This window comes from Narcine bancroftii, chromosome 3 (genome assembly GCF_036971445.1).
Source record: "Narcine bancroftii isolate sNarBan1 chromosome 3, sNarBan1.hap1, whole genome shotgun sequence".
Taxonomy (NCBI): domain Eukaryota; kingdom Metazoa; phylum Chordata; class Chondrichthyes; order Torpediniformes; family Narcinidae; genus Narcine; species Narcine bancroftii.
The window spans coordinates 334,334,662-334,357,648 of record NC_091471.1 but is presented as its reverse complement, the minus strand read 5'-3'; the positions used below and the strand labels follow the sequence as shown (position 1 = coordinate 334,357,648).

General features: G+C 43.4%; 2 protein-coding genes across 6 annotated transcripts in view; one reads left to right on the top strand and one right to left on the bottom strand.

Moving 5' to 3' along the window:
- Positions 1–7,264, top strand: part of gga3b (golgi associated, gamma adaptin ear containing, ARF binding protein 3b) — a 63,607-nt gene extending 56,343 nt beyond the window's left edge. For both annotated transcript variants that reach the window (XM_069929372.1, XM_069929371.1), the window contains 3 exons: positions 3,157–3,326; positions 3,611–3,721; positions 5,449–7,264. In XM_069929372.1, the coding sequence (XP_069785473.1) occupies positions 3,157–3,326; positions 3,611–3,721; positions 5,449–5,559 (392 nt within the window). In that variant the 3' untranslated portion in view covers positions 5,560–7,264. The remainder of the gene's footprint in view (positions 1–3,156; positions 3,327–3,610; positions 3,722–5,448) is intronic.
- Positions 7,265–8,503: 1,239 nt separating this feature from the next.
- The window catches only part of nup85 (nucleoporin 85), an 88,864-nt gene continuing 74,380 nt past the window's right edge, over positions 8,504–22,987 (bottom strand). For 3 of the 4 annotated variants that reach the window (XM_069929377.1, XM_069929374.1, XM_069929373.1), the window contains exons 10-19: positions 21,950–22,081; positions 20,623–20,729; positions 16,640–16,723; positions 16,091–16,156; positions 15,828–15,979; positions 15,000–15,117; positions 14,204–14,304; positions 11,321–11,472; positions 9,256–9,354; positions 8,504–8,725 (exon numbers count right to left, since the gene is read on the bottom strand). In XM_069929377.1, coding sequence (XP_069785478.1) covers positions 8,621–8,725; positions 9,256–9,354; positions 11,321–11,472; positions 14,204–14,304; positions 15,000–15,117; positions 15,828–15,979; positions 16,091–16,156; positions 16,640–16,723; positions 20,623–20,729; positions 21,950–22,081 — 1,116 coding nt within the window. In that variant the 3' untranslated portion in view covers positions 8,504–8,620. The remainder of the gene's footprint in view (positions 8,726–9,255; positions 9,355–11,320; positions 11,473–14,203; positions 14,305–14,999; positions 15,118–15,827; positions 15,980–16,090; positions 16,157–16,639; positions 16,724–20,622; positions 20,730–21,949; positions 22,082–22,987) is intronic. The other variant, XM_069929375.1, reaches the window with a different exon arrangement.

Sequence of the window (22,987 nt, the reverse complement as noted above, 5' to 3'; positions counted from 1 at the left end):
CAATTATATCAAACCGAAAATGAAGAGAAAGAAGACAAAATAGATGAATTTCTAACTAAAATTGAACTACCGAAATTACAAACAGAGGAGCAAAATAAATTAATAAAACCATTTGAAATAGAAGAATTACAGGAGATATTAAAAAAACTACCGAACAATAAAACACCAGGAGAGGATGGATTCCCAATAGAATTCTATAAAACATTTAAAGATATTAATTCCTCCCCTCCTGGAAGTAATCAACCAGATTGATAAAACACAAAGCATACTAGATTCATGCAAACCAGCAATAATTACAGTAATACCAAAGACAGGGAAAGATCCACTTGCACCAGCGTCATATAGGCCAATATCTCTACTTAACACAGATTATAAGATAATAGCTAAACTATTAGCAAACAGATTGGCCGACTATGTACCAAAATAGTAAATCCAGACCAAACTGGATTTATTAAAAAAAGACGAACAACAGACAATATCTGTAAATTTATTAACTTAATTCATGCAGTAGAAGGAAATAAAACTCCATCAGTAGCGGTTGCTTTAGACGCAGAGAAGGCCTTTGACAGAGTAGAATGAAATTATTTATTCAAAGTACTACAAAAATTCAGCCTACCAGAGAAATATATTAATTGGATTAAAGCATTATACAAGGGGCCATTGGTGAAAGTGACAGTAAATGGATATATATCAAAACAATTTAACTTAAGCAGATCAACAAGGAAGGGATGTCCATTATCTCCCTCACTGTTCGCGTTAGCTATAGAACCACTAGCAGAACTGATAAGAATAGAAAATAAAATAAAAGGGATAAAAATAAAAGAGAAGGAATATAAAATCAGTCTATTTGCAGATGACGTTATAATATACTTAACAGAACCAGAAATATCAATGAAAGAATTACATAGGAAATTGAAGGAATATGGAGAAGTGTCGGCATACAAGATCAATGCAAATAAAAGTGAAGCAATGCCAATGAATAATGCGGATTTCACAAAGTTTAAGAAAGAATCGCCATTTAGATGGCAAACACAAGCAATGCGATACCTAGGTATACAACTAAATAAAAACCTCGGCCATCTATATAAACTCAATTACCATCCATTAATGAAAAAATTACAAGACGACTTAGAGCATTGGAAAGACTTACCACTAACACAGATAGGAAGGATAAACTGTATTAAAATGAACATTTTCCCAAGGATACAATACCTATTTCAGTCATTACCAATACGCCTAACAGAGAAATTCTTCAAAGAGTTAAAGAAAATAATAAGGAAATTTTTATGGAAAGGGTGGAAACCGAGGATAGCACTAGATAAATTAATAGAATGGTACAAACAAGGAGGCTTACAACTACCAAACTTTAAAAATTATTATAGAGCCGCACAATTAAGATACCTATCAGATTTTTATCAAACAAGGGAAAATCCTGAATGGACCAGATTAGAACTAGATAAAATAGGGGAGAAGATACCTGAACATATAGTATATAAATGGGATGAAAAATTGGTACAACGTAGGAATTCACCAGTATTGCATCATCTGCTCAACATTTGGAAGAAGATTAATGAAGAAAGGAATAAAACAAATTACCAACTACCAAAACTAATATTGACGCAAAATCAGCTAATCCCTTTCACAATAGATAACCTTTCCTTTAGAGAATGGGAGAGAAAAGGGATCAAAAGAATAGAAAATTGTTTTTCGGGAAATAAATTATTATCCTTTGAACAAATGAAGGATAAATATAATATAACTCACGATACAATGTTTGCATACTACCAACTGAAATCCTACTTGAAGGACAAATTGGGAAACAGTCTGAGGTTTCCAGAAGGAAGCAATTTTGAATATGTGATTACAGACACAATGATAATCAAAAAATTTGTATCAAACGTGTACATCAAACTGCAAGAAAAGGAGAACGAGGAAACAAATGGTAAACCTAAATAAAAATGGGAACAAGATCTAAACATAAAGATAAAGAATGAAACATGGGAAAAGCTATGCTCCGGAACTATGAGAAATACAATAAACACGAGGTTACGCATGATACAATATAACTGGATACACAGGCTATACGTCACACCTCAAAAGTTAAATAAATGGGACCCAACTGTATCAGACAGATGTTTTCGCTGTAAAAAGGAAACGGGAACAACAATTCATGCAATTTGGACATGTGAGAAAGTGGAAAAATTTTGGGAAGATCTAAACAAGATATTAAATAAAATCACAAAAAGCAATATACCAAAAAACCCAGAGATCTTCCTCCTAAGTAATATAAGAAATAAAGAATTTGGACTTGATTTGGATGGAGCACAAAAAAGATTTGTTATGATAGCCCTAGCTGTAGCAAAAAAATGTATTATGTCAACCTGGAAATTAGAAGACAACTTGAGAATACAACAATAGTATATAGAAATAAATAAATGTATTCCATTAGAAAAAAATAACATATAATTTAAGAAATAACATTACAATATTCGAACAAATATGGGAGCCATACATGAAACACAATAGTGAAATCCTACCATGGACTTCCACCACCTAAAATGACAGAAGGAGAAGATAACGAAAAGAACTGACTCAGTAAAATTTCTTGTTTATTTTATTAAGTGACAACATTGTTTAACAGGTTTAATGTATCTTATAGATTCAACTTCAAATAAATGGGGAAGGGGGTGAGGGAGGGAGGGAAGGGAGGGGGGAAAAAGGGGGAGAAAACGACACTATATATTTAAGAAGAAAAATGTCTGTATGTATCTTGGTCAATATGGTTTATAGTGTGAAAAATAAAAAAAATTTAAAAAAACCATGGCATCCACCTGAGTACAATGTCCAGATGTATAGAGGTTCTTAGTTGCTGCAGCCACACAGGGATGTAAGATATACCAATAACTATGAGGGAAAAATAGAGGGTTACGGGTGTGAGGAAACGAAAAATTAGATTGATGTGGAGGTTTATGTAGGTTGTCACAACATCGTGGGCTGAAGGGCAGTAATGTTCTGATGCACCAGTGCAGATAAAGAGAATGAATTTGTAAGTATGGACTGCATGGGGCACATGGGGTTGTGATCACCAGGAAAGAGCACAGGTGGCCAGGCTCTTCTGTGCTCCATCATCCAATGACTGTGTGTTGTGCTCTGCAGGTAGTGTTCTCCCAGTGACAGCCTACGACAGGAATGGCTTCAGGATCCTGCTGCACTTTGCGAAGGACTGCCCTCCCACCAGGATGGATGTGTTGGTCGTGGTCATTTCCATGATCAATACCTCACCCTTGCCCATCACCAACATCCTCCTACAGGCCGCTGTTCCCAAGGTAGGAACCCCAGGACACCTCCAGGAGCTTCATCTACCTGAAGGGGGGTCCCCTCCACCTTCCTTCCTCCTAAGCGGACTCCCTCCATTGGAGGATCCCCCCCCAACACCGAATGAACCCCAGATTAATCTGCTGAATCCTCTCCACCTAACAGTCCTTGATCATCTACTTCATTTTTTTCTCTCTCTCACCTTCCTCCTTTGCCACCACCTCACCTCCATTATAGCTCCCACATTTTCTCCAGCAGTGTGACTGCAGACCTGACTGTATCTGTTTGTCCTCAGACAATGAAGGTTAAGTTGCAGCCTCCATCTGGGTCTGAGCTGGCTCCATTCAACCCTGTCCTGCCTCCAGCTGCCATCACCCAGGTCATGCTGCTGGCAAACCCTTGGAAGGTAGGTCCTGGCTTCTCATCAGCGTTTGCCGTGTGTATGTTCACCATTACAGCACAAGAGGTTACTCGTTCCATCAACCCCATGCATCCTCTCTTGAGAGAGAGAGCTCCATCAGCCCCAGCATTTTCATCAGCTTCTGATGTGACATTACACCGACACTTTATAACATCGATTGATTCCCTTCATCAACCTTCTCAAACAGTTCCGAGGTTTCATCAAATGCAAACTGCCTTTTACAAATTCACGTTGGCTTAAATCTCTCCAATTGTCTACTAATGTTTTTCCACAAGTATTGATTTGTTGAACTGACCAGCCTGTTGTCCCCAGTATTGACCTTACACTTTCTTGAAGACTTGCCACTTTCCAGGCCCTTTGGTGAAGGAAGATTATACAACCATTTCCAATCTCTTCCCTGGACAAGCTGAGATGTAAATCATCTAGGCCAGGAGACCTGGCCCCTCTAAGCAAGCTAAGCTTCCAGCCATCCTTCTCATCCTCATCCATTGCCTCTCTCCAAACCTCTGTTAACATTTTGCTACTTTCCTTATTTTCAATAAACACTCATTGTTCCCCTTGTGCTCCCTAACTCTCGGCACTCAGATTTTATCCCATCCCTTATTATTTACGTACCAGTGGAACCTTATTATGTGCACTGCTATTCACTTCTCTCATTGTCAGTCTTGTTTTCAGTTCCCCACCCCTTTTCTCCCTTCAGCATTCACAGTGTGTTCACACGCCCATTCTGTTTTGTTATCTTCCTCACCCTGGCCTTGGCTGCCCTTATTTTGCCCCTGTGGAGATGTGCCCTGCCTGCCAGTGAACCATCCACTGACTGTCGCTTCACTGTTCTCCTCTCAATATTTGGTTCTGTTTACCCTGATCTTTTCTCATCGTTTTGAAGTTATAAAAGTTTGTGTTAGATGTCAGGCACTCAGCTCCTACTGATGCCTGGTCCACACAGCAATGGTTCCTTCCTCATTAGGCCTAGGGCGTATTTCAAGGAAGTTGTTCTAATCATATTTCTGAAATTCCTTCCCATTATTTGAATGTTAATTGCCAAATGCAATGACAGTCTAGTGCTTTGATGTAATTTCCCATAAATTACATTTGCATTACTCACCAGCAGAACACCACCTTGAAGTGAGAGCACTTCCTTTTTGCTAAACTCAGGGCTTGCCCCCCTCCCTCCGTCTTCTTCCTTGCTCATTATTGCCTCTTACCCCTTTCTCCTTTCCTGAGTGCCATTTGTGATACGGCATTCCTGTTACTTGTATTCAGTACACTGTGCCATGAAACGCATACAGCCTCAAACCACCTTTCTCGTCCTCAAATTTTTTCTAATTCAATATGGTCTGGTGATATCCACCAGTCTCACTCCTTATCCCTCCTACGTGTCCATGTAATCATCACTGGTCAATTTACCCTTCTTAACCACATTAGGGAATCTCGCACAAGAGCATTCTCTTGAGATACCATCTGTCTCATTAGAATAGGTGCCACCTCATGGTCCTAAACATTTGGTGCCCAAAATCTGAAGCGCCAACAACCCCGCCCCCCCCCACCCCCCGGCCACTCGCATCAGGCTTTAAGCCATAAATTACTCCTCCTTACTTTTCTCACTGGCCTATGGCAGCAGGATTAATCCAGCAGTGTGTTCCTCTTTAAAATGAACCTGGGCATTGTCAGGCTGGACTTCTCTCTGCCTCCTATTGTGTATTTGTCTGTAGGAGAAGGTGCGGCTGAGGTACAAGCTGACGTTTGCAATGGGACAGCAGAACTACTCGGAGCTTGCTGAAGTGGACCAATTTCCCCCAGTGGAGAAGTGGGGGAATCTCTGATCATCACAGCCTTTGTTCCCCATCACAGTGATAAATTTGAATACCAGGCCATCCACTGCATCCCCGTGTCGTCGGATTTATTTGAAGTTTCAGAGAAGGATGAAGGAGCACATTTCAAGATGTGGTGTCTTCTGCAGAGCTCGACTTGTTCCTGTCTTTGTTATTCTGTCATGCAATGGAGGCTACACAATGTCCACATGCAAAGCAATTCAACGTTCACTCCGTCCTCAACACTCCTGCAGATCCACTCTGCATCAATCGGTAATTGTTCGGCTGGACTCCACACTAAATCTGATCCCTAGGTGTGGATGAGTTTGCTGAACTCAACTAGGTTGCTAACAAGAATACTCTGAATGCTCAAGATTCCTGCTGCTGCTGAGCATTTTGCACTTGAAATTCCAAGATCCTAGCACCAAAAGTTGGAGGGACCAGACTTGTGCTGTGACTACTTTTCATGTGTGCTGTGGATGAGGCCCAAGACGACGACCAGCACCACAGGGATGTAAAATGTGAATATGCTCAGCAGGTCAGGTACCTATTTGCATAGAGTAAAACATAGTTAACTTCCAGATCCGAAAGTAAATTAGTGGAGATGCTTGAAATAAAATAACAGGAAAAGTTATTCTCTCTCTTTCTCTTCGCAGTAGCTACTTGACCTGCTGAGTATTGCCAGCATTTTGTTTTGATGAACTTTCAGGTTGATGACCATTCACTTGGTCATTTTAATATTGCAAGGATAAGTGTCAAGGTAGGAAGGAAAGACCAAGGCAGGTCTACACTGGGATGCAAAAAATGATGGGACAATGAGAGACAAGAGATAGTTCTGATGAGATAGGACTGTCCATAAGGTGGTGGGGGTCATATTTAAAATTGTAAAGTGTCTCATCAAAAGGTGAGCAGATCTGATCTCCTCCACATTTTTGTGAAGCTCTGAAGACTGTGGGAGTTAGCGGGAAAGAACAGGAATATGAATAAAGCAGAAGTAACTGGGGGCTGTGATGCTGATTGTGGGCTTGGGATTGAACAAGGCACTGGCAAATTCTGAAACCTGCACTTGTTCACATCGCGCGTACTGAGATGGTCCCTCTGCAGGTGAAGATTGGAAAACATGTCCCATGATCTCCTTTCCAGTGACCCATGAGCTTCACTCAAGTACCTACATTTTCATCCAGCGCAGATTGCAAAATATTCTCAACTGAGTCCGAACCTCAGTGACAAATGGCTTTATTTATTCTCCCCCTGCGGCATGGTGAGAGTCAGAAACGAAACAGAGGGGTGTGCTACTGCCCCCCTGTTCCAGCCTACCCAGGTCATCAGACTCCAAGCTGTGGATAGGATACTGTCCATATCACTGATCCATTCCCCTGCACCTTTGCACTGCTAAGCTCTTGGTAGATTGTGCAAAGCATTTGTGCTGAAGTTCCATCAACTTAAAGATGGAATATTTTGTTCTACAGCAAACTAGTTCAGTCTGCCCTTTTCTGAATGCTGTGACAATGTGCGCTGGGTTGCAGTGCTCGGGGGGAAGACACTCACCCCTTCCTGTGCTGTCACGTGTTGTTGCTGCTTTATATTATGTATTTATTGTTCAACATTTCATTCTTGAAATTGTCCTTTTGCATCCAACAGTTTGTATTCAAAATTTGTGTTATTTTAAAATTCTAAGCTGTCATTATTGGGCAAGATAAATTCCTCATCTGTCTGATATCTGGAATTTTTCTTCCAGTCAATGGTTGTTGATTATATAAAATTCAGAACATGTTGGATTGGAGATGGAAAGGAGTGGCCAGGAAAGATTGTTTGTAAAAAATTAATTAGTATAAATAGTAAAGCCCCAGTCAGAGCCCCAGCTGGCTGTGTGTGCATGGTCACATACGCTGTCAGAGCTCCAGCCGGCTGTGTGTGCATGGTCACATCCTACCGGACTGGGGCCACCCACAGTTTGGAGGAACTTCCGTATTCCGTTTGGGCACCCTCCAGCTGGATGACATTAACATCTGGTTCTTTGGTTTCTGCTGGCCCACCCCTACCTCCCCTTCCCCCTTTCTTTCCCTATGTCTCTTTTTCTCTAGCTCTCTCTCCCTTTTCTCATTAACTGCTTTCAGATGGAATAGCTGGGGGAATGCGGTTCCGGAGCCGGCTGCGGGTGTGTGTGAAGCGACATTCAAGTGGCAGCGCTGAAGGTGCTGTTCTGGCACCTGAAAGATTTGCAGCGGGGAGAGGTGCCGCGGAGCAAATGCCGGCTCCTGTCGGCTGTGGTCGTAGTCCCACCCGCTTTCAGGTGCCTAGGGGGAGTACTCTGAAGCGGAGAATACACCTACTCGAGGAGGGTTGGGTAAGTAAGTACTCCTCGGGTCAGGGTTTTCCACTTTCAGGTGGCCTCCCAACAGCCGCATTCGTGTATTTTATTCTGGCCACCTGAAAGCAGCTTTTGTCTACTTTCCCCCAGCCTAGGTCTACACTCCCACCCCACCCAATCAATTGTCACCTTTTCTCTCTCCTGTCCATATCCAATTAACAGCTTTTTTTTTCCCTGTTGGACTGTGCTTCCCCCTGCCCTTTCTTCCCTTCTCCCCAGTCTTTTAATTCAGGTGCCTGCTGCTTTTTACTCGAAGAACTCAGGCCGGAAATGTCAGTTATATATCTTTACCTTCTACGGACGCTGCAGTTCCTTCAGCATTTCTGTTTTTTACCACAGTCACAGCATCTGCAGACTTCAATTCATACCTCAGATCTTAGCAAGTGGGACAGGATGCCACAGTTTAGTTAACAGACCCAAAGTAAGTAGGTCCTTTGCTGTGGTGAATGAGTGATTGGTGCTGCTGAACTACAGGCAGAGGTAAAGCGTGAACAGCAGCATCAGCTGATCCTGGGTGCGGAAGGGATATTTCCATCACAGACTGAGACACAGGGAATTGGTGTCACGGGTAAAAACCATCACTACTTTCCATATAACAAAAACATTTTAATATGTAATTTTTGCACAGAATTCAAAAGGAGGAAAATGTTATTACATGATTAGCAGGCTGAACCCACTCCAGCAACGCCGCTCAGGCCAGTTTCAAGAGCCTCGACAGGTTCCCTCATGGACAATGGCTTTTGCCAGATTGCGAGTGAAAGCCAAGCGGAGGAGGCCCAGTTTTGTGATCTCCACATCATCATCAGCCTAGAACAAACAAGAGGGCAGGGTTAACCTAAAAGCTTGCTTATCCAGGGCTCTCTGTCAAGGTCTTGTTTTGGCACTGCTGAACCAAGATCAGAGGGAGGGCTGCCGTTTGCTATAAAGTGATAGGCCAATATCTACCATGCACAATCCAGCATCACATTCTGGACAAGGGCCCATTCCTTCAGGTAGTGGGAAGTTCCAAGCGCCTCAAGTTAGAAAATGGTCAGTGGGGAATGCAAAGTGTTCAAGAGCGTCTGAACTTTCTGCCAACACCTTGTGCATGCACTGGGGCATCAACTGCAGATAAGATTTCCAGGTTACAGCCCAGAGAAACAAAATGCATTTCATGAAACAAAGTTGCAGGATTACTGTTAGCAGTGTTGAGCAATAGGGAGTTCTATCAAAGAGATCACAGGCCAATTCTGACAGACCCTGTTTGAAAGGTTGAATGACCTCATTCTGCTCCTTTATCTTCACCAGGAACTTCTCCCTTGTCCTTCCACAGCACGCATGGCAACAGAGACACTTACCCCCACTGCTTGCAATTCTTTCCTCCTCTCCATCTCATCTGCTGTCACATCCTCCAGGCAATGCATGAGCTCATAGGTCTGTTCCATGGAGAAAATAACCTGCCCAGGAAAAAAAAGCCATGCTGTCAAAAGGATGCTCAAATCACATATTGCAAAGCCCTTGCTTTCAAGCCAGGATTCTGCTTTGACAGCATAGGATTCAACAATTCTTGGAGCCTATTATATCAAGCAAGGACAAATAAATCGGGGCGTGCTGCTTTTTACATTGGCTTATTAATTCTCTTCATTCAACACCTACGTGAAGAATATTACAGGTGGAATGTGGGATTTACATACATCTTAAGAATAGCCCAGAAACATAATTCAATGTGGGTTAGGAGTTCTTGTACTGTTCCATCAACTCAGTTAAAATAGGCCAGAGCTACTGTGAAGGCAGGAGACCTGTAAGTGCTGAATTCTGGAGCAACAAACCAGCTGCTGGGAGGAACTCAGTGAATCAAGGAGCACCAGTAGGAGAAAAGGAACAGACGACATTTCGGGGCAGAATCTTCAAGTCAAGAATGCAGTTTAACCAGGGATTCCAGGGGGAATTGATGGGCAGGTGCCAGGCAAAAGAAAAAAAATCATACAGGGAGAAGTAGTGGGGGATGGGGAAGGTATCCAGTGCTGGAAAGGTGAAGAACAGATGGGACCGAAGGGTTGGGGGAAGAGGATGGAAGCAGAGTGGGATGGGGAATGAGATGGAATTGATGACTTTCTCACTTCTGTGGTCAATAGAGCCATCTCCTGCATTCCCATGGTCTCTGTGGAGTTCCATTCTTACTCCCCCTCACCCCAAAAAGAACAGGGATAGAGTTCCTTGTCCTCATCTTTCACCCCACCAGCCTTCTCATTCAACACCATCCTCTAACACTTACTTGAGCTGCAACTTGATCTCACACCTGCCACATCTACCTCTTTCTACCTCTTGCAGAGATTGCTCGCCCTGGGACTTGTCCACTCATCCCTCCATAATTTCACCCCCCACCACCCCAGTCTTCACCCCTGCAACTGGAGGAGGTGCAATACGTCCCTACACCTCCTCCCTCACTACCTTCTATGTGAAGGCCACGATTCACCTGCACCTCCCCCAACCCCACCGATTGTACTCAGTGCCCCTGATGTGGTCTCTTCTACATCAGAGAGACTAACGCAGGCTTGGTGACTGTGGTGAAGGGCATCTACACTCTGTCTGCAATAACCATCCTGAACTCCCAGTTGCTGCCAGTTCCACACTGACCTGGGCCTTCAGTAACAGAGTGAGGGCCAACATAAACTAGAGGAACATGTTCTGTCTGGGCAGTCTGCAGCCCAATGGTGTGAGCAGAGAATTTTCTAAATTCAGGTACCAAGTTCAAACTACCTCCATTCTTCCCCATCTCCCTCTCCATGCCATTTTTGTTCCCTTTCTGACCATTCTCATCCCCATCCCTCTGGTTCCATCTGTCCACCCTTCCCCAACAGGATTCTTTTCACCCCAACCCCCCCCCCACTCCATCTGCTTCTCTACTGATCACTCATCACACCCCTCCATCATCCACTGACCCCTTATTTCCTCCTCTCTTTCTCTCCCCCTTTATCTGGCACCTACTAATCAACTGGTTGCCCATAATCCTTTTACCCTCCCTGGTTCACCAATCCTCTACTGGCTCACATCCAACTTCTCCATCCTGTTCTCATTATACACCCCCCCCCCACCACCCCGGATGAAGGTTTCCAGGCTGGAACATTGCCTGTGACTTTTCTCCCACCGATGGTGCAAGTTCCACCAGAACATCTTCTGCTGATTCAGGTAGGACTAAAACTGCACCGAATGCACTGCAGTTGCACCCAGCCCCTCCTACTGGACTGCCAATAGTAGGGGGGGGGGGGCAATGAGTGCAGGCAAAATAACCCTCCCACAAAAGCCAGCCTTGTATCCATCCAGAAGTGGAAATGTGCAAGATGGAGGGGATTCCGGTTCATGATCTGCACTGATCCATCCGGAGATACGGAGTCACTAATGCTCAATCATGCAGTCACCAACCTCCTTCTGCTCCATGAGGGGAAGTGCATCCAGGAGTAGCGTCATCCAAAAGCTGCGAGGAGCAATGCGGGCAGTCATTAGCAGGAGCAGCAGCTTGGCAGCCTCGGCAAATTGCATCTCTCCGTACAGCTTGTGAAACTCACAGTATTTCCCTGTCAATAACAAAATATGGGAACAGGCCATTTAGACTGACAAATACTGAACTCTTCAAGTCCCTCCCAGCAAAATCTAGCTCCTACCCTTGGTTAAACTTTAAAATGCATTCCAAAATACTCTAGAAAGGCAAGATCACTCTGCCCTCACTTTAAAAGGCTCCTCCTGGTTTTAATACTACATCTCCACCCTTCTCACAAAGTGTCCCCTATGCTAACCTTCTAAAAAGCCATCTGAGGTTGAGTTCAACAACTTCATCAGTCGTCATTTTTCAAATCTCAGTCAAGCAGCTCAGAAAATTCAAGCTATTAAACCAGTTGGTCCATCGATAATTGCTCCACCATTCAATGAGATCACAGCTCAACAGGAATCAGGGAGGGGCCTTGAAATATCCTTGGCAAGTTGGATTTATATATGGTCAAACCATGGAGTGCACACTTTAATCACAAGTGAATTTTTTAATTACAAATTTAAAACTGGAGCACAGGGGCAAAAAAAAGGGAAAAAAAAGTGTCTTTGTCCTGAACATTATGGAGGGCCCTGGATATATTTTGCCAGTTCACTCTCATACTCTTTATCTTGTAACGGAGTCCCTTGTTGTCATACACACAAGTACAATGTACAAAAGCTGCAAAATTCTTCTTGCCACAGCCACATAAGAGGAACCAACTCCATTATCATCCATTACCACAACCATGAGTCAGAAAAAGAGAAATTAAATATTCACCAATGCAGTTGGTGCAGTTTGGTGGTCCCAGAACAGTTTATGGTTGGGGAAATACAGGGAAGTTCAAAGGGCTGATAGTTGTTGAAAAAAACCGTCCTTAAACCTAGAGGTGCCAGACTTCATCTTCTGTACTTTGCCATCTTTTGTTAGTTTCTAAAAAAAATCCCCACTCTCAGTTCTACGAATAGAGAAGTTCCTCAGATTACAGAACACCCGATTAATGAAAATCCATCTTTATGCAGAATTCTCCCATGAATACTTTGTTAACCTTACAAAGGATTATTAAGAGGATTTGTGTGAAGTTTAATCGATACAATATTAGTTGCTGCAGAGTACTGAGAGAAAACAAAGTGTGAATTAGAAAGAGGAGGTTCAACAAAAATGGTTTATGGACAGTTCTCAGAAACAGAAGTTTTGTGTACACCAGGGACTGCTTGTAACCTCCATAAAGCTATGTATTTTCTTTCAGTTTAACACTATCCTTAACGTCCTCAGTTAACCCCAGATACATTATTCTTATAGAATCCATCTTCCACATATAAATACACCTTTGGTAAGATTTCCCTTCTTAAATTTCTGCCATTGCTGATCTACCTTCTTGTCCTTTACTCTATTTTCCCAGTCCACTTTTGCCAGTTCCCTTCTAGTCCCATTGCAACCACTTTCATTTAACTTAACCAGTTCACTGGTTTCAAAACTAAGTTTCTCACATTCAAATTGAGACTGAAATTCCACCATGCAATGATCATTCTTTCCCAGGTTCTTTGGAAATTAAATGAGATACCTGTCTCCCTGACCTGCCAAATACTCCATAAGACATAGCAGCAGAAATAAGCAATTTAGCCCATCAAGTCTGCCCCACCATTTAACCCTGAGCTGAACCATTTCACCACTCAGCCCCACTGCCCGGCCTTCTTCCCATAACCTTTGATGTCCCAACTAATCAAGAATCTATCAATCTCCGTCTTAAATACACCCAATGATCTGGCCATTACAACTGCCTGTGGCATCAAATTTCACAGATTTACCACCCTCTGGCTGAAGAAATTCCTCTGCATTTGTTCGAAGCGGACACCCTTCAATCCTGAAGTTGTGCTCTCTTGTACAGTGCTACACTCTCCCAGCATGGCGAACAACCTTTCTACATCTACTCTGTCCATGCCATTTAATCTTCAAAATGTTTCAATGAGATTTCCCCCCCATTCTCCTAAATTCCAATGAGTACAGGCCAAGAGCTATCAAACACTCCTCATATGATATCCCTTTCATTCCCAGAATTATCTTTGTGAACCTCCTCTGAACACTCTCCAACATTAGTACATCCTTTCTTAAATGAGGAGCCCAAAACTGCTCGCAATACTCCGTGAGGTCTCACGGAGTATAAAGCCTTAACTTGACATCCCTGGTCTATTTCTCTTGAAATGAATGCCAGCATTGCATTTGCTTTTTTCACAACTGATTCAACATGTAAGTCTACATTTAGGCGATCCTCCACAAGGACTCCGAGGTCCCTTTGCATCTAGGTATTTTCAATTTTATGCCCATTTAGAAAATAATCTGCCCATTTACTTTTTCTACCAAAGTGCATGATGTACACTTCCTCACATTGTATTTCATTTGTCTTAGTCCTTCTGTAGCCTCCCCATTTCCTCAACACTACCTGCTCCTCCACCTACCTTCGTATTATCTGTAAACTTGGCCACAAAGCCATTCATTCCAATAATCTAAATCATTAATATATAACACAGAACTGGCCCCAACACCAACCCCTGTGGAACATCACCAGCAACTGGCAGCCAACCAGAATATGATCCCTCTATTCCAACTCCCTGCTTCCTGCTAATCAGCCAACGTACACATCTAAAAGGAATCCCCCCCCCCCCCCGCCTCATATTGTAACCATAGCGATGTTACTCTGGAGTAAGAAAGTCTAATTTACTGAGAGGCACATTCTGCTCTAAGATGGAAGAAAATGTGAGCAAATGAGAGGTGCGTCTGCCTACCCAGGAAGGTGAGACGGTCACTCAACAACATCGATGAGCCCAGGTTGCTGATCAAGTCGAAGTCAGAAAAGCTTCCTTTGATCGAATAATCCTCGAGTAACCTACAAATACACCAGATATTTTACAGAGAGTAAAGCAAATTTATAGCCATCAAGCTACCCTGTCTCTGAGGAACCGGGGAGAAATGGATTCATGCATGTCAGCCCATAGCCCAGTCTGAAAGGAGAATGGAAGTAGAGCAGGTGTGTAGGAAATGGTAGCACATTACAGCCACTTCAACACACCAAAAATATACATCAATGTACAACTAGCAGAATGGCCCCAAAGTGCTCTCCTACTGACAAGCTAGTCACTTGACTGGCATTTCCCAAGAGAGGAGGTCCAGTGTCCTCCACATATTGTTTGAAAAAATTATCCCAGGCACCTTTAATATGAACTGACCCATTCAAGCCTTCTGTACTGTGGGAGTCCCAGTCAATACCAGGGACTGTCTGCAATCTCCCTATATATTTAATCCTCCACTTCCCATGACTATCAAGGTCCAAAAATACAATCTCACAGTATCATCCCCTTCTTATTTCGAAGCTCCACCCATATAGCCTCACTGGACATCCCCCTAGTAGGCTAACTATGGGTATTTGGCACCTCATGGGTCTAAAAGGTGTTCTGTGATGCTTTCCATTGCCCAAATCTGCCAGCAGTTGCTGCCTGGGGAATCTGAGACTGTGGATACTTCCAACAGGGTCAACCACCTGATGCAGGGGGTGTGAATGTGGCACCTCTGATGTTCACAGACCTGTCAGAGATGAGAGTCGCAAAGAAGGAGTCTTTCGCTCGGACGCTCCAGGACAGCGCTGATCCCAGCCTGTTGTTGCGCATTGCTTTCATGGCCATGATTTTACAGATGCTTCTCACTGCAGGAAGATCCATACAATTGCCACATGAGAGGCAGCACAGGCTGAAGTCAAAGCCCAGGCAAGGATCAGCCCAGGGGAGATTGTACGCAGAAGACAGGAGGATGGAAAGAAGGAAATAAAGTGGGATGAGACAGTGTGGGTCCAGGGATGGGATAATCGAGCGCTATGTAGTTGCAGTACAGGGAAAAATGAGAGGCAAGTTTGGTTCGGGAGAGGAGCATTTTGTAAGGGAACATCATTAGCATTGGAAGTCAAGGAAGAAGGGCTATTGCTTTCCATGGATGCTGCGTAACCTGCTGAGTTCCTCCATCACCTTTACTAGCCTTGAAAATCAGTGGTTAACATTCCCCAGCAGATCCTACTAGAGTTCTGTCTGCTACAGTTTGTTGGATAAAGGTACCCAGCGGACATGAGAAGGCATGTGGCACCAACATAAACTGACCAGGAGATGAAGTGGGGAGAAGGAACTCTGCAGGCACAGCAGGGATGCGGCAAAAGCAACAGAAGGAGGGAATTCATCCTGCAACATACACAAAAAACAAGTGTAGCCTGACAAAGGTTATGCAAACTCAAAATGTGAAGGTGTTCCAACTGCCTGTATCATTATCTCCCACGCTCACAAGGGATCCAGTTTCCCCACTACTGTCTCACAGATGAATGCAGGCTCAACTTCTACCCCCAAAATTCAGCCCCAAGACAGACATCACCTTGTTCAGACATCTGCCGCTGCTCACATATTCTGAGCACTTTCAGTGCCTTGCGCTCCGTGTCGAGAGGTACGCGTTCAATGTGCAGCTCGAGGTACACGCGGCCGAACTCCGGACAGTGGTCAAAGTAGTCCACTGCCAACTGCCACAGGCTAAAATCACCCAAAGGAAGATGTCACACAACAGAAAGCATACACCTTTCATAGATAAACAGCACACCAGTGTCATCAATGCAACATGAAGTTAACCCAACCGTGACCCACCTGTTGTGACAGAAAAGTCCAGAGGCATATTCTAGAATGAGGAATTCACGAAGGTTTAAACCAAAACTGCAACAAGAAAGGTCTAATGTAAGAATAATGACCACACCCAACATTCACCCATCACATCAAATCTCACCGAGTTGTTAATAGCTCAGAATGCCAACTGCTGCTTTGTCTGAGTCTTTGGCACAGCCACACACTACATTGTCAAAGAAACAAAGATGCCACTGACTCCAGTTTTGACTAACATTAGATGAGAATTGTTCCCTACCTGAAGCATGGTAATGCCAGAACTCTGCCTGAAAGGACAGTGGGAACACAAATCCTCATCCATCTGAGTAACCAGAATGAAGGCTACAAACCAATGTGAGGCTGGAAGGAATAGCTGAAACACTGTGATCTGATTAGCTGCCTTGTGCTAGAATTGCGAGAATTCCATGAGCAACAGGCCAGCACAGGATAGAGATACTACGATGCATAAATGGTCCCTCAACACAGAATGTTAACCTCACCCACCCACCCCCCCCCCGCCCCACCCCCCACACTTACTGAAGGTTATGGGACTGCAGGAGGTTGCAATGATCTAATAGGTCGGTCAGATGTGCGACAAACCACCAGTTGTTCAGGATGAAGCTGAAATGAGAAACATACAAACACATCAGCTTCCGTAAACACTAGTACAAACCGAATACATGCAAGTTTCATCAAAACAGGGAAAACCACAAAGGGTACAATTAGCGGCACTGAGGTAGCCTCAGTCAGTCTCTGCAATATTTTTAATCAAGCGGGAAATATTACAAAAGAGAAACTGAACTCAAGTGATTAATGTATTCTCGTCAACTCTGCCAACGCACAATGAGTTAGTTCAGCACTTCAACCAGGGGAAGCGCGAAAGCAAAGTCGCAAGAGGAAATTCCTGACTGGGGCAGAGAGGAAGGAAGTTCAAAGGAAATACAATGTAGATGGTTCAACATTTTTATCAACGTTAACAGGTCAATATGCTTCACAGAAGCATGATTAAACATTTGACACCAAACTTACATAAGGGAGAGGTCTTTCAAAGGGGATATTTTTAGAGAGCCCAGCACTCTGGCAGCAATAGAAGTACAACTAGAGATTTGTAAATGGTGGAGATCAGGAAGGGAACAACAGGGAGGGAATTACACATGGAAACACAGTCAGGTCAGGGGCAAATACCAGGCCCCGAGCAGAGAGGGGGCAGCAAAGCTTTGGGCAAATTCAAGTCGACAGGGGCTCTGATGTGGGATGCTGGCCAGCTAACCACATGTATAAGAAACTTTAGGCAGCACTGAGGCCGCTGTCAATGTCAGGCAGCACTGAGGTAGAGACAAGCATTCCTGCTGTTTGGGTTGATGTGCAGCATGGCACAATTGCTTGTGAATTCAGCTTAACACATACTACCTCGATGTAGCCCACTGGATGGTGATCAGGTGGCTGTTTTGTGGAACACCCCTGTTCCATCCGCAGGGACTGAGCTTTGTAATGTTGTCGCTTTAATTAATTTCCACTCTGCTTCAAAGTTCAAGGAAGTGTATCTTATCTTCTAATCTGGCACATCAGTCTCCAGCATCAAAACATCACTTTCAAATCATCGGCCATGTCCCACGTTTCTGGCCTTGTTTTTAAAAAAAATCATCTCACCCTTTACCAGGAGGTCTAAGTTTCAGAGATTTCCTCCACTGACATTTCTCCAAGCATACTTTTACAATCTCCATTCTGTCACACACGACCTGTTTGCTCTTTCCTTTCCTGTGACCCCATCCCTTTCTCTGCAGAACAAAACTTGCTTTAGTTCAGTTCTTGTGAAGGGCGACTAATGCAAAATATTACCTCCAGTCCTCTCCCCAGAGATACTACTTGGCTTGCTGAGTATTTACAGCATTTTTGTCAATGTTGAGTCGTGTTATTTAACTTCAGTCTGTCCCAAAGTGCAGAACAGAGTCTCAGATTAACTTTGCATTCCAAAACTTTGGAATTCTCGAAGGGTGTTGGGGATTTTTAAAATCATATTTATGACAGAGAGATTTTTGAATACTGAAAACAAAGGATTGCATCAGTTCATTATTGTTTGTTACATATATTAATGGATTAGATGACAATTTAGTTAGCATGTGTACGATGCCAAAATTGATGGCATAGTGGAGAGTGAAAATTACAACAGGATCTTGATGAAATAGGCAAGTGGACAAAGAAATGGTAGTTGGAATTCAAAACAGATAACTCAACTCTTATTTGAGTTGAATTCCTTTAGGAGATTAAACCAGGGCAGGACTTGAACAGCAAATGGTTGGGACCTGGAGAGTATTGTGGAACAGAGACTTCGGGGTTCAGTTCCTTGAAAGGGGCTACGCAGGTCCACAAGGTGGTGATGGCAGCATTTGGCACACTTGCCTTCAATGGGAAGGAGATCAAGTACAAGAACAGGGATGTCATGTTACATTATAAAACATTGGTGAGACCACACTTGGAATTCTGGTTACCCAGACAGAGAAAAGATGCGATTAAACTAGAAAGGGTGCAGAGATGATTCATGGGGTGTTACCAAGATTGACAGGCTTTGAATTACAAGGCTTGATTTACTGGGATCAACATGTGTGGCAACCTTGAGGGATCTATCAACTTGGACACCAGTCATACAGTAGATCCCTTTGTCCCTGCACACAGCCAGAAATTCTGCCATTAACCATGTTCTCAGGATTCAAGTTCATTTATCCAATGTTTATCACTACTTTTCCAGATTCATCTTTGTCTGCCACTCATCTGCCCAATTCTACATCCTGTCAAAATCCCATTGTAACCCACAACATCCTCTGCACTATCTATAACACATACAATCTCCGTTGTCATCTGCAGACTTACTGACCCATCCCTTTAAATTAAAAATTTATAAATTTAGGTATACAGCCCAGTAACAGGCCATTTGGCCCATGAACCTGAGCCGTCCAATTAACCTATAACCCTGGCACGTTTTACAAGGTGGGAGGAAACCAGAGCCCCCAGTGGAAACCACGCAGATAAGGGGAGAACATACAAACTCCTTATAGACAGCGTGAAATTTGAACCCCGGTCCCAATCGCTGGCACTATAAAGGCATTGCGCTATCCGCTACACCGTGTCGCCCAAGTCTTCAAGACATTATAAAAATCACAAAAAGCAGGTGTCACAGAAAAGATCCCCACAGAAAACGAGTCACCAACCTCCAGGCAGAAAACGTTCCATCTACAATTATAGTCTGCCTACAGTGGGCAAGCCAATTCTTAATCCACACCGCAATGGATCCCATGCCTACCATGGGAAACTCAAATGCCTTACCAAAGTCATACCTGTATAGACGACATCCACCACCCTACCTTCAATTTGTTCTGTCACCTCCTCAAAATGCCTCTCACAAAGCCCTCCACTACGTCCTCCCTTTCTGTAGCTTTTACACTGAGGTAATGCCACTCTCCCTCTCTTTCACCTCCCTCTCTATCCCTGATGAAATATCTAAATCCTGGAATTTGCATCAGATGATCCTGTCCTTGCATTATGCTGTATGATTTATGAAATGTGATCACACAAGAACATGGAATTTGAATTGGATTATCAGCAAAGACCTTCCGATAGGCTGAAGATTTTGGTTTTAAAGAACCCTCTTGCTTCTACTCAAACAGCACAGGAATGTAGGAAAGCGACAAAAATATGAAACACTGAATATTAGAATGCAGGTCGAGCCAGTAATTAGGAAAGTTACTGAAATGTGCCTTTACTGCAAGTTAGGGATGAAAAAAATAGGCAAGTGATGATGTTAATTTCCCAGGTGCTGGTGAGGCTACAGGAATATCAGGTCCAGTTTTAATCTCAATATTTAAGGAAGGATGTGCTGGCAGAAGAGGATGTGCTGGCAGAAGAGGAAGTGCAGAGGAGGCTTCTAGAATGATGGGGCTGATTGAAGAAGAGGAGGGGCTAATTGATGAAGAGAATGAGCCAATAATCACAGGAATTTAGTAGAATGATCTCGCTGACACCCACAATGCAGAAGAGGGGGTGGTTGACCAGGGTCAATGCTGAAAGACATTTCCCCACACCCCCATGGTAACAGCTACGAATAGGCAGGATACTTTAACAACAAGGAACCAAACACTCCAGACAGGATAGAAGGAATTTATTCAATGGTAGCAATTCTTCAGAATTGTAATGTGGAGAGAGAGTCACTGAAATCTTTAAGGCAGGTACCGACAGATGATTAAACACAAGGTAGTCGAGGGTATGGATACAGAGCAAAAAGTGATGCAAAGCCAAGAATGGGTCTGTCAAGATCTTCTTGTTGGCACAGAACACTCAGGGGTAACTATCTTGCTGCTGCTCCCTTTCCTTTTGGGGGTCGGGCTGATTCCCCAAAAAACACCACTTAGTCTGTTCTCCTGGCTTCAGAGAAACAATTAGGGAAAACATTCTCTGCACTTTAAATAAAAAACACAAGAGATGCAATCTGCCACCTCTTTTGTACATGCAAGTGGACGGGTGCTCACCAGCAGTCCTTCAGCACCTGGTGGATATTAAACTCAAACGCTGCCAACAGGATATGGTCCAGAGGATCAGGTCGGCTCCCAGGAGGAATGAAATGATCCAGGCAGACCTGAATGAGTCAGAGGAGAATCACCAGTCACATCACCCCACATCGAGAAGCCTTTCCCCATCACAATGTTATTTCCCTTTCGCCTTCTAAACTGTCCTACCCAGGTTTCTTCAAAATTTACTTTATTTTTCTTAGAATACAAATAGAAACCTCTCCAAAACACACCTTGTTCTTCCTGAACTCTGTTTCTCATTCATTTGTAACCAGAACACGTCTCTCTGTCTTGACTATCTCCAAAACCACTCACTGTTTCCCACCCTCGACTGTGATACCTTTCACAATGCAATCACGAAGGCTCAGCAGGATCTATACTTTGTGAGGTGCTTGAGGAGATTCAGCTTATCAACGAAGACTCTCATAAACTGCCTGGTACAGAGGCACCAACTCTCAGGACAAGAAAAAAACCCCAGAGGATTGTTCACTCAATCTGTAACATCACGGGCACCAGACTTCGTTCCATCAAAGACATCCACATGAGGCAGGGTCTTCATAAAGCGGCCTCTATCCTCAAAGACCCCCCCCCCCCCCACCACCCAGGCCAGGCCCTCTTTACTCTGCTACCATCGGGAAAAAGGTACAGGAGCCTAAAGAGGAGCGCTCAGCGGCACAAGGTCAACTTCTTCTCAGCTGCCATCAGATTCCTGAATAATCAATGAACCAAAGACGCTGCCTTACTTTTTGTGCAATTTTTAAAAAAAAATTATTGTTGTAAAAGTGGTTATATGAACATTTGCACTAGGATGCTGCCACAAACACCGAATTTCGTGACTTGTTCATGACAATAAATTCTGATTCTTTTTCATTCTTGTGTGAAGCATAATGTTTAAACAGACAGTATTTAAGCGGAACCAGAAGAGTGATACAGAGCTGTGTGCAAAGGACAGTCCAGCAAACAATGTTATCGGTAACAATTCTCCTCACTTTCTCCGGCAGCTTGTTCCATGTACCCACTTCCCCATGGGTGAAGGTGTCCTTCGGGTCCCTTCTAAATCTTTCCACTCTCACCTTAAATTTAGCCCCTTTTTTTAAAGGATTCACCCATGCTAACAGAGTGGGAAACCAAATTCACCCAACATCCAACAAGAGGTGACACACTGAATATTTAATTTTAACCTGACATGAACCAGTTTACCATGTATTTATTTCTCAACCGTGCTATGAAGTTCTGCATCATCTTATTCCACAAGACTCTTCAAGGCAGATGCAATGCGGTTGCTCACCTCAGCGTACTGATAAATTTCCGTTGGCTTTATGGATGGGTGAGTGTACAGCAGCCTACTAACCAGGAAGTGATACCAGGTGGACAGGAGATCCTTCTTTTCAAGCAGGGCATCCTCATCACCTGTTAGAATCTGAGGAGGGAACAGAAAATATCACAAGGTCAGCCAGGGAATCAGTCAGGGTGCGGTGGGAGGCCAAGGTGGAAAGGAGACCCTCACAACTGACCACCAGCGACAGCACAGGAACAGGCCCTACCACCCATCTTGCTCATGCTGCCCTCATTGTCTACCCAAGATAGCCCCATTCGCTTACATTCATGTGATAACAATGAATCAAATGACTCAGCCAATTTCCAAAAGTCCATCCTAACCATTTCATTAATTTTGAAAAAGATCTGACATGAATACTCAATGACAGTAACTAGATCCGGAAACACACAAAAATTTGGCATCTGATCACTGAGTGATGATGGCTGGAAGGTTGGAGATGCGAAAGAGATCAATACACCAGAGAGCGGAGGAACCATGAAAGTGAAGCAGAAAAGGCTGGAAGTTCTTAGGACACATAGAATCTGTGGAGTGAGAAACAAAATTAATGTATCAGATCAAAGTACATTTGTCAGAACTGGGAAGAGGGGAAACAAGTTAGTTTTAAGTTGCAAAGAGGGTGGAAACAAAGGAAATACATTTGATAGAACAAGATCAGGGATGTCATGGGGATATCTATGCTAATTGATTGATGAGTGTAGTAATAACAAAAAATACTACACAGGGTACTATAAATAAAGCACAAAGGAATGTAAAAGCTATGAAATGCAGAGCTGCATGGAATGATAAGCAGGATGGCCTTCCTCATGAAGAGACAATACAACAAATGGATAACCTACAGAACTGGCCAGAAAGACAAAGGGGATCCTTCTATTACACAATGGATTAAGGATATCCGTTTCTTTATTAAACTGGAGAGAATCAAATACAAATTAAGAGGGTCCACCAGAAATGTTTTCCACAAATGGCAACCCTTTATGCGTTTTTATC